Genomic DNA, 12,470 nt, shown 5'->3' on the forward strand with positions numbered 1-12,470 from the left:
CACAGTTAATTCTTCATGAATGAAAGCCTACCACTTTATGTTGAAACAGTATATTTTATGAATAATTCTCAAAGTTTATAAAAAGATGAATGAAACTTTCAGGATGAATTTCTCTTTTTAGTATTTTGCTCTTTTTAAAAATCTATGTTTGGGTTATCACTCTTAGTTTTCCTATCCCTTCTCCTTTTTTTGGTGCATAAATCTGTATGTTAACTTCTTTGGGAACAAAATTGTGTATCATTTACTCTTCACAAAATGGGTATTTTTAAACAAATACATAATCTCACATTGCTAACTAGAAAGAAGAATCACAGTTATCTTGTTTTTAAAATTTGTTCTAATTAGTTACACATGACAGCAGAATGCATTTCGATTCATTGCACACAAATGGAACATAACTTTTCATTTCTCTTGGTTGTACATGATGTAGATTCACACCATATGTGAAGTCAAGAAGAACTTATATGCCCTCTCTCTAAGCCTTCACACAATAGGCCATCCCCTATCAACAACAGAGAATACAATTAAATGAGTTAAAGATAACTGGTTTCCTTGGCCATTCACTCAGGACCATCTTCCCGGATATAAACAGAATCTATTGTTCCCAGTTCTTGTTTCTCTGACTCTCTGGCCATGGACTTCATAGACCTAGCTCTCCTAAGGATTGGTTGTCCATTTAGATCTCCTTCCTTGGCTTAGTGTTCTTACCAAGGGCTTAAGGGTAGGAAGAAAAACTTCGATTTTCTTCTTTGTGTGCTCCTTTGTTTACACTGCAAATGGATACTTGAAGAACCTTCTTTATTTTGGAGAGCCTGGTAGTCTCATCATCAGAAATGAGAGATTCAAAAAGAAGAGGGAGTTTCGAGCTGGGGATTTAGCTCAGTGGTAGAGTGCTTGGCCAAAAGAGGCGGGAGGGTGGGGCAAGGAGCTCTTTCAATAAGTCAACACAAAAAACTCTGAAAACACAATTTAAAAATTGGCAGAAGACTTGAAATTTATCCAAAGAAAACATATATTTGTATATCAACAAATATATGGAAAGACATTTAAGAACACTAATCATCAGGAAAATTCAAATCAAAACTACAATGAGTGGTCTAGGGTTGTGGCTCAGCAGTAGAGCACTCGCCTAGCACGCGTAAGGCCCTGGGTTCAATCCTCAGCACCACATATAAATAAATAAAATAAAGGGTATTGTATCCAATTACAACTTAAAAGAAAAAAACTTCAATGAGCTATCATCTTATAAATATTAAGATTGGTAGCCAATGGGATGTCAAAAATAACAAGTGTTGGTGAGGATCTGGAGAAAATGGAGCCCTTATACTGTTGGTAGCAACATAAAATGAAACAGCTATATGGAAAATAGTACAGTTACTCCCTGAAACATTAAAAACAGAATTACCCTATAATCCATATGGGTACATATCCAAAAGATTAAAAACATGGCCTCAAAGAGAGACACCCATGTTCACAAGAGTATTGTTCACAATAGCCAAAAAATGTAATATATTCATGCAATGCAGTGATATTCAGCCTTCAAAAAGAAGGAAATTCTGGCACCTGTCACTATATGGATGAAGCTTGAGGACAAAATTCCAAGTGAAAAGGAATTCCAAAGGAAAAGTTCTATATGATTTCAATTACATGAGCACTAAAATTCACAGAAGCTCAAAGGAGAGTGGGATTATTGCCAGCAACCATAGGGAGAGTGAAAGTCAGAGTTGTTGTTTAATTCATCTAATAGAGTTTCAGTGGAGGAGTGCCTGACCTCAGCCCCTAAAGACCCAATCGTCTCACCTGACCTTGGGACACTGCCCCCCTTCATTGTATGGGAGGCAGAATTTTTTGTTCCCCAATAAAAGTGCACTCCCTAGCGTGTTCTCTCTCTCTTGCTAGCCTCTTCAGTAAACCTCACTACTTTAATGGGTAGCTAGAGGCTAGCGGTCCTGGAGCTGGTTTAAAGGTAATTAGAGTCTGTCTCTTTAATTCAACCTCCCTTAGGATTTCTCACAAAGCCGAACCTTCACATATAAAGTCTGTGCTGGCTGCAGGCTAAACTCAGTTGTATACACATTTATATAAAAATAGCTTTTCTTCTATTATCAGTTATTCTATAGAAAAATCAGAGTCCTTAACTCAGAAATACTACTTAAGACTTAGCTATTATAAATAAATGTAATCTCTTACTAGTTTAAATAGGATCACATTTCCATTAAACCTCTTGCTTAAAAAATACTTCATATTAAACAGAATTCATCAATTAATATCATAATTTCAAAATATCATCAGGTGACTATTCGTCAGTGACCCAAACTTTATGATAAAAATCTTCCTAAAAACTCCCATAGGACAAAGGGGACTTCTTGGAAATGAAACAGGGTTACAAAAATCCCTATCTGTTACATTCAAAGGATATAATCCCAGCTTGACTTTGCCCTCAAGAGCAGGCCAATGTTTACTAGAACTGCTTCCCAGGCCTTAGGTTAGGACCACCACAGACCACTGACACCCCTCAGAGAGACTTACGCACTCTAAGACTTCACCATATGAGAGAAGAAAGAATCCATAGATTACCTTCAACTGCTCCAGGGCAAAAGGTGAACCATCTTGCTGTAAATTTTCAATAATCTGTTCCACAGTGTTGGCTGAAAAACATCTAAAAAAAGGAAACATGTTTTCACCAATGTGCAAGTGATTTCCCATTTCCAGAATAATCAAGAATATGAAAACAAGATTCCCCCAGACCCATTGCAATAATGAAGAATTTCTTAACCTATTTTATAGGATAACAAAACAGAATTATTACTCCTCTGGGTAAGGGTTTCACAGTCTACCATCATTAGTGCAAAACAAAACCTAAATCTTCTCTTTTCATTTGCTTTCTTACATCCATAGTACTTATATGTAAATAAATATTTCAACTAAAGAAAACCTGAAGCTTGTGAAATGAAGAGATGGATTTATTATTTTCCAATAGTTTTCTTCTTATTTCCTTAGGCCAGTCTGTCAATTTCTCAAATCTTTCAGACAGATTTCTCCTATAAAACCTTTTGCTGGATGCTTTAATAAGACCTTCAGAGAAGATGATTTTACAAAGATAAAAGATAAGTTAGCTCAATTATTATTTTCTAGCCTTTCTTCCCCATTTCTTTAAAAAAAAAGGAATTTGAATTAAACTAAATTAGCATGGAAGATTAGTTAATTATAAATGATTATTATTTCCCTCTAAAAGAGATGGGCAAGAAGTTACTTTCAAATTTAAGTGAAAATCGGGGCTGGGGATGTGGCTCAAGCGGTAGCGCGCTCGCCTGGCATGCGTGCGACCCGGGTTCGATCCTCAGCACCACATACCAACAAAGATGTTGTGTCCGCCGAGAACTAAAAAATAAATATTAAAAATTCTCTCTCTCTCTCTCTCCTCTCTCACTCTCTCTTTAAAAAAAAAATTTAAGTGAAAATAAAAGCACACACTATGCTATATGATCACAGACTTAAGTATACTGCCAAATACAACATAATTACAATGTTAGCAAATTCAATTTAATAGTTTTTCCAAAGGAATAAATATAATAAAGATGTCTTTTAAAGTACCTGTTTATTTTGTCCAGGTGTTCCTCAAGAATAAAAGACTTGTCTTGATCAATCTTGGACTGTTTGAAAAGAAATAATTTGAATTCAAAAATTTTTTAAATCCATAAAAATTACATTTTAATGATATACTTTGTGACAAATAATTACGTTCAGTCAAATTATATCTAACAATCTCAAATACCTACCATTAAGTGCTCAAAATGCAGATGATATGTTGTACTCTAGTTCTTGCTAGTGTTAAGGCAAAATGTTCTTATATTTTTACTTTTATGTGATACATTTCCATTTAAATGTATCTGTGAGTTTAAGGATTTCAAGGGATCTGAGAGATCATCCTGCCAACTTTCTATCCGATCTGGAAATTCCTACTATATTACTAGTGTCCCTGCAGCTGTGACCTCCAGAAAAAGAAAACAGTACTTATAAATTTGGTATTTTGGGTGGTTCTCACGTATGTTCATTAAATTTCAATAGTTACTATTAAATAGATTCCTCTAAATTCAAAGTATTTTTACATTCATGTACTTTTACCTAACTTATTTTCTTAGTTTCAAATCAATTTGGTCAAAATTCTGTCAACATTCTCACCTAAATCACTGACAAAAGTACTGAATAAATCCAAGATGACTTTCCTACAGACTAATACTTACACATTTAACAGAACTCTTTGGTAAGGCTTCTCAATCTCCACATACCATAATCCAATTCATGTTTATCCAATTTGATAAAGTGAAAGACTGTTAAGTGCTCTGACGAAAATGGATAGAATCCTCATAAGCTCTATAGTCACATTATTACATCAAGTACTCAGTGACCCTGTCAATCTGCACTTGAGTTCTTTATTTCTCGGTTACTTTTTGTTCGGATTCTCTCAATATTTCATCCTTTGTCTTCTCTGTAATAAATTCCTAATAATTACACATTGGCCTTCCCTTCTCTTCCTTTTCCATCTCATTATCCTTTTCTTCCTCTTATCCTGGAGTTTTCTTCAATGTCAATTTTAATCTATCTGTTGTAGGATTTTTCCATTTTTGCTATTGTATTTAAATTTCTTACTCTTGCCCTAGCAATCAATACTTGTTTTTCTGTGAAGATCTGAAGTTAGGAAACTATATGTATATGCTGGTTCTCTAAGCCAATTGCAGCTGTGGGTCTTCCCATTTAGTTACATTCCACCTCTTAAGAATACAGGGGGATCTCAACCACACCTGTCCTCGGAGTAAGATTCTACTCTGCTGCCATGCTATGTGAAGACAGTTGCTCTGGGTTATACAGAAGGAAGACTTCTAGAGTTCTGCTTTTAAAAACTTACAATTTAGCTGGGCATGGTGGTATATGCCTGTAACTCCAGCTCCTGGTAGTTGAGGCAGGAGAATTGGTAGTTTAAGCCCAGAGCCTGGGCAATATAGTGAAACATTTTATCTCAAAAACGAAAGAACAACAAAAACAAACAAAAAAAACTTCTTGTTTTTCTTCCCCACTCCATGCTTTAATCTATTTTCTCTTTTCGATGCTGGGGATTGAACTCAGGACCTTGAGCATGTTAAGCAAAAACTTTTCCACTGAATCATAGCCCTAGCCCTATAACCCAGTTTTCAGAGGGCCCTGACTCCTTAGAAAGGATCTATACCAGGAATCAGCTGATTTCTTATTGTCTTTCCCACATTGAAGGATGATTTTAGCATTCTCAGGTATAACTACCTGAGCCTGCTGATTTCAAGCTCCCAGAATGTTGGGCCGGGGGTGTAGCTCAGTGGTAGAATATTTGCCTCGCATGTGTATGGCCCTGGTTCAATGCCCACCAAAACACACACACACACACACACACACACACACACACACACACACAAATCCTAGAATTCAAGCTCCTAGTACGTTGACATGTCTTCCACTGTCTCCTGTTCCATTTGACTTTGTGGTTTTATGCCTTTTTTATTCCCCAATTATAATTTTAGTGGTTTTTTGGAAGAAGTATGTATTCAATAAGATGTGTAATTAGAGTTGTATAGTGCTTTTATACTTGGCTTTTACAAGAAAAATCAAGTTAGATAACTTAAGAATTAAACCGAACACTGCAATATATTATTATAGATAGATATTTAGCAGCTCCATAAAGCAGCGTGAACACTGAATCTCCATTACAGAAATGCCACACTGTGTTGTGAAAAGCCCTCGGAAGACATTGTGCTGAGGTTCTCCAGCAGTGATGAGAGGAGCTGTGCGCAGTAAGAAGTCATCTTATCAGATGACTACTCTAATAACAAAGCATTGGTCCTCTCCCCAAGATTTAAAGTAAAACAATCCCCAGTATATTTATTTACATCTACAAACTATATTATGTACCAACTGATAAGTTTTTAATTACTTCACTTTCCCCATAAATTAAAACCTAGGGTAAAAGCATTGACAAGATCACCTGTGTATGGTAGGTTTCTAAGACATCTGCAACATTTTCCTTTGAAGGAGATTTCAAAGCTACCAAATCTTCCTCTAACATGCTCACCTACGGGGGAAATAAAAAGATAAACATTTGAAACCCATAGAAACAGAAAGGTTTTTTTAAATTAACTTTCATTTTTTTAAAAATCTTTCTTTTGTTAGAATCTTATCTTAAAATGCTCTCTTAAACTGAGTCATTCCCACAAAGCAAATTGCCTTAGCAGGAACAGATAAGAGATGGAAGATACTAAGGAGCACTTGAAATGTGTCGCAAATTGAGTATCCCTAATCCAAAATCGAAAACACTTCTAGTCCCAAGCATTTCAGATAAAAGATACTCAACCTGTATTATAATCAAAGATTTGATTTATAAATTTTATTTTAAATTAATTCTAAGAAAAATTACCACACTTAACTAGGGGCTACTGTCATCACTGCCACTTACTTCTCCATCTAGTCATTCACATATCTATTCTACAACTAAATGCGACTTTTCACTATTTCCAAAACATAGCTAATGTTTTCCTGGCCATGAGGTTGATTTATTTTATTTATGTTTATATACTCTATTTGCCTTTTTCTGATGATACTCATGGGAAGGCCATCTAATCCTTTCTTACAGGTATGCTCTTTCTTTCAATCCTTTGAGTACTTTCTTAGCATGTATCCTGTTTTTATATGTGTCATGCTTTACACTGCCAGATGAGACATGTTTATCTACCTTTTGTACCCACTTCTAAACCCATCTTCACTGGGTATTACTCATTTCTGTATTTCCTATAGGTCCTAAGAATGGCTGTTTATCTGCTACAGGTATGGGCAAGATGACACAGAAAAGCACTGCACATCAGTTTTCCCTCTTCTATCCTTAGCTAAGTTCTACTATAATCAAGAATATCCTTCCAGAGTGGACAATGGAATGTCCATGGCTCAAGGGAAGGATGAAACAGCTGCTTACTCAATGTGACTGAAGATACCCACAACAGGAAGATCTGCAACTTCAACCAGATGGGAAGGAAGGCCCTCATAACAGTGTACAGGAACAACTTCAATTTCTTACACTTCACATACCTCATAGGATCCATAATGGATCAAGATCAAGGTTTACTAACATAAAAAATGGCACAGCCAATTTATAAAGTTAATAAAGGGAATTCTATTAGCAAGCAAATGATACATTTTTATGCTATCCAACTGGTTTATGTTAATGGCTGGTAAGAGGATGCATGACATTAAAGAATTATATTTTTTAACAGTCCTTAGGCATTTGTAAAATAATCCAATGATTAATGCAATCTCTGGTATCAGTACCCCAAATAGAATGTTATAAAGTAGACACATGGGAACATATGGGATATCCTGTGTAACACAAGAAATTCTCAGTGAAAATTCTGGTTAACTCTTAAAAAAAAAAATACACAGAGAAAGTTGTGTTAAAATACTAACAGTTAAAATCTGAATGCTTACTGTATGTCAGTTATACAGCCAAGCATGAAACACAAATTTTCTAATTCAACTTTTATAACATTCCTTCCTCTAACTCCAAACACCTTTTCCTCAAGATCAGATAGTCATTGAAGACCACATGCTTCCTGAGAAGTGGACTTCACTCTCTGGTTCCAAAGATGAAGTGCATTACCCAGAACAGATGGGGCAGTCAGTGTATTCCACCCACCCATATGGTTCAAATATATATAATATAAGTCAGGGTGAACTAAGCAAGGTGAAGTAGAATAAATCACAGGCCTTTTATTGAGAATTCTGGGACAAAATCACCTCAAATTAATTTGTTTAGGTTTGTTACATGTAACACAACAAGTTTTGATTATTATGGAAATATTATCATCTCCCTTTTGCAGACGGAAAACCAGGAAACCAGAGAGGCTAAATTCAGGGTAGGTTTTAAACTCAGTCTATTTGTATACTCTTTGCTATCCTAAGAAAATTGGCCATACTACTAGAAAAAAAAATTAAGATAAGTAACATGTATTCCTTGCACAAGACAGATATGTTTAAGAAAAGTCAAGACCAAGGGCTGAGGATGTAGCTCAGTGGTAGAGCAGTTGACTAGCATGTGTGAGGCCCTGGATTCAATTCCCAATACATAATAAATAAATAAATAGATAGAAGTCAAGTTAATATTTTACAAATGCAATTATTTTAAATGCACTAGGGAAACTTACCATAACAGAATCTTTCAGAAATGTCTTCATAAAAGCCTATCTTTAAATTTAGATATTATATAATTAGATTTCCTTAACATAGATAAGATTTCCTTAACATAGATTTCCTTAACATTTCTTTAACATTCTATTTATTCATTAAAAAATATTCACTAAAGATGCCAGGCAAAACAACCCTGAATCCAAGTATTATCATCTCCATTTTGCATGAGGAAACAGAATTGGAAACTTTAAGCACCTTCTCCAAGGTTGATGTTATGGTTTAGATATGAGGTGTCTCCAAAAGCTAAGACAATTCAAGAATGTTCAGAGGTGAAATATTTAGATTATGAGAGTTAATCTTATGGAGTAACTGTAGGGAGTTGGGGTATGGCTGGAGGCGGTAGGTCATTGGAGATGTGCCTTTGGGGTTGTCCCTGGTGAGCAAAGACCTCTCTTTGCTTCCTGGTTGCCATGTCTTGAGCTGGTTTCCTCTGCCATGCCCTTCTGCCGCAATGTTCTGCCACTTCAGGTCCAGAGGAATGGAGTTGGCTGGCTATAGATGGAACTCCTGAAACTGTGAGCCAAAATAAGCCTTTCATTCTCTAAGTTCTTTTCAGGTCTTTTGGTCACAACAAAAAAATCTAACTAAAACAGTTGCACAGCTAAAAGCAATAAATCAAAATTCACACCCATGTCTACCAAAAACCTGTTATTTCAACCATTTATAGTACCTCCACATTCCATGTCAACATCCAATTACCTTTTCAGAATCTACAAAGTGTGTAGCAATTCCTACTCTGTACACATCTCTTCCTTTTAGTCTGAATCCTGTCAATGCCAGAAAGTAACCCAGTTTTCCTTGAAGTCTTGGCAAGAAATAACCTCCACCCACATCAGGGAACAGTCCTGGAATTAAACATAACAACGAGAAATAACAATGACTCAAATAAGAAGTGAATAAAACCTCCTTCCTTCAAGTCACATAGCCATTTCTCTCTGGAGTATAAATCTATACTACAAATATTATTAAACTAAATACTAAATTTAATCAATGTCACAAAGAACTTACTACAAGTTGTGATGATTGGGGTATTTTCAAAATCTTCATGTCTCATTTCTATAGAAGGCAGAAAGTATCGGATGATACTTGTTTTGTGTACTTGAAGTACTCAATAATTCTACCTAAATTTTCCTGTCATCAATTTACTTTTCTAAGAATCTCTGAAATAGATAAAAATTGGAAAAAATATTCTTTCCAAATGATAAGCATAGGGGAAAAATACATAATCCAAGGGTTATTATGGGAAAATTAATCACCAACATTTAAATCATCTCTGAAACTTAATCAATTATCTAATATTCTAGATATTTAAAGACTAGTGCAATACCATTCATTCTATTAAACCATCAGTATGTAGCTGATACTAATCACATGCATTTACTGCTTTCCTTAGCCATCAGTATTTTTAAAATTCCCTCTCTACTTACAACAATTGGATACTTTACAATTAGTTACCAGTATACTATTTTTTGGTGTTTAAGAACTTCTTTAAACAACAGTGATGCCCTAGCTGTTTAATTCATACAGCTATTTTAAGGTTACTTAATGTAATGAAGTTGAGATAAAAACAAAACCTCAAAAATTCTTTCTAGTTCTACTTGACAAAGATTCCTATAATTAAGAGAATAAGCAGCATGCTACTGTACATAAAAATAAACTGAACTCCTGACCTTCCCCACTCCTGTCATTACCCACCTCAGTAAAGGAAACAACCATCCACCTTGATACCTTCTCTTAGCCAGGGTGATCTTTCTAAAACACGAATTTTGATCAGAGTATTGCACTCCTTAAAACCCTCTCAGTTTCCTGATTGTCTTGGATAAGAACAATCATCTTTATCAAAATCCTTCAGGGCCCTTGACCACTTTTTGTATCTCTTACTAGCCACTAAACTCCAGCCACTGTGGCCTTCTTACATTTGCCCAACATTCTGCTCTTCTTCTTGCCCAGAGACTCAATGGTATTCTGCCCAAGTGAAAGCACCCTCCCATCCTTAAACACATTCTTCCCTCCAGGACAACACACATACACACACATTCTCCCACTGTCCCCAGTGGCTGCATCTTTCCAGTCTCCCTTGCTGGCTCTACTTCCTCTGCTTGACTTCTAAGTATTGCAAAGCCTGGACCTGAAACTAGGCTACCTCGTCCTTACACAAGAATCCCTCAGAGCTCCAGAGTTCTCTCTGCAACTCTCTCCTCTGTGGTCCTCTCTTCTGGGAATTCTAGACGCCTTGGTCTCCTTGGCCTCTTAGCTTAACTTTCCCAAATGAAGGACCACACCAAGGCTGGAAACTCAAGGTATAAACCTGGAGTTACTGTGAGGTTTCTCTTGCTTGCTTTCCTTTATAAAGTTGTTCATAATATTTCCAACCTTTCTTTGTTATATCTCACATAAGATTCCATTACTTCATTCCTTCAACAACAGTATAAGCTTAAGTGTTTCAAAGGAAGATGATTCTGAAAGTAATCATAAAAAATGATTTTTTACCTATTGCTGTTTCTGGCATTGAAAAAACAGACTTCTCAGTAGCCACTCGGAATTGTCCATGAACTGAGATACCAACTCCCTAGGGAAATAAGAAAAACTTTTTGGTTAAAAAACACCGTAAAAATTGAAAGCATAAAAACAAATAATACAAAGCAAGTGAATTATATTCATAGGAATTTGTTCCAGAAAATGGGTTGGAGAGAAGACCCAAACCACACAATTTCAGATGAACTTACCAGACCAAAAAAAAGGGAATCCCTGAAATCTGAAACTAATTTGTTTTAACTTAGATGTTTTCAATCAGTAGTGTTTCATGTTCTCTTCCCCACTTCCCTCTCATTTCAAAACAAATGTGGCAAAGATGTAGTATTAAAGAATACTGACTTTTCTCAGAACCACCAAGTGTTGCTTATTAGTGGCACCATAATCCAAAAAGCACAACCAAGCTATTCTATCAAATTTCAATGATTTAAAAAGAACATTTAACACATTCTACTTACTTACTTATTTCATCAAATAAAATGAGCAACATCATTTTTCTCAGATAAACATTTAATGAGGACCAATTCAGACCTCAGATTTTTCAACCCAGACTCTCAAAGCCAGGAGATCCTGGAACAACATATACCAACCTCTAAAAGATAATGGATGCTAACCAAGAATCTTATATCCAGCAAAATTAAGCTTCAAATTTGGCAATGAAATAAAAACCTTCCATGATAAACAAAATTTAAAAGAAATTACAGCAAGAAAGCCTGCACTACAGAAGATTCTTGGCAAAATATTCCATGAGAAGGAAATGAAAAACAATAATGAAAATCTGCAAAGGCAAGAAGTACAATAAAAGAAAAGCCAACCAAAGGAGAAACCAAGTCAAGCTAAATATCAAAAATAAACAAAATGACCGGTAATATAAATCATATCTCAATAATAACCCTAAATGTTAATGGCTTAAACTCCCCAGTCAAAAGTTATAGGCTGGTAGATTGGATTAAAAAAAAAAAGACCCAACAATATGTTGCCTTCAGGAGACTCATCTCATAGGAAAAGACACCCCAGACTAAAGGTAAAAGGTTGGGATACAATATACCATTCACATGGTCTACGTAAGCAAGCAGGGGTTTCCATCTTCATATAAAATAGACTTCAAGCCAAAGTTAATCAAAAGGGATAAAGACGGTCATTTCATGCTGCTTGAGGGAACCATACATCAACAAGATATAACAGTTATAAATATATATGCCCTAAACAATGGAACACCTATGTTCATCAATCAAACTCTTTTCAAGTTTAAGAGTCAATAGATCACAACACAATAACTCTGGGAGACTTTAACACACCTCTTTCACCAATAGATAGTCTTCCAAACAAAAGCTAAACAAAGAAACTACAAAACTCAACAATATAATCAATAACTTAGACTTAACTGACATACATAGAGCATATTATCCATCAATGAGCAAATACACTTTCTTCTCAGCAGCTATGGATCCTTCTCTAAAACAGAGCATATGGTATGCCACAAAGCAAATCTTAGTAAATACAAAAAAGTAGAGATACTACCCTGCATTCTATCAGACAACAATGGAATGAAATTAGAAATCAATGATAAAATAAAAAATAACTACTCCAACACCTGGAGACTAAAGAATATGATATTTTTTTTTACATTTTTTTTATTGGTTGTTCACAACATTACAAAGCTCTTGACATATTATATT

The 12,470-nt window shown here is 35.3% G+C and overlaps 1 protein-coding gene across 1 annotated transcript in view; it reads right to left on the bottom strand.

The window, feature by feature from the left end:
• The window catches only part of HIBCH (3-hydroxyisobutyryl-CoA hydrolase), an 82,341-nt gene that overhangs the window by 12,887 nt on the left and 56,984 nt on the right, over positions 1 to 12,470 (bottom strand). Inside the window, exons 7-11 of the mRNA XM_081260477.1 lie at positions 10,750 to 10,828; positions 8,959 to 9,104; positions 6,011 to 6,097; positions 3,595 to 3,653; positions 2,578 to 2,659 (exon numbers count right to left, since the gene is read on the bottom strand). Of these exons, the coding sequence (XP_081116603.1) occupies positions 2,578 to 2,659; positions 3,595 to 3,653; positions 6,011 to 6,097; positions 8,959 to 9,104; positions 10,750 to 10,828 (453 nt within the window). The remainder of the gene's footprint in view (positions 1 to 2,577; positions 2,660 to 3,594; positions 3,654 to 6,010; positions 6,098 to 8,958; positions 9,105 to 10,749; positions 10,829 to 12,470) is intronic.

This window comes from Spermophilus citellus, assembly GCF_964194105.1.
Source record: "Spermophilus citellus genome assembly, chromosome: 11".
Classification (NCBI taxonomy): domain Eukaryota; kingdom Metazoa; phylum Chordata; class Mammalia; order Rodentia; family Sciuridae; genus Spermophilus; species Spermophilus citellus.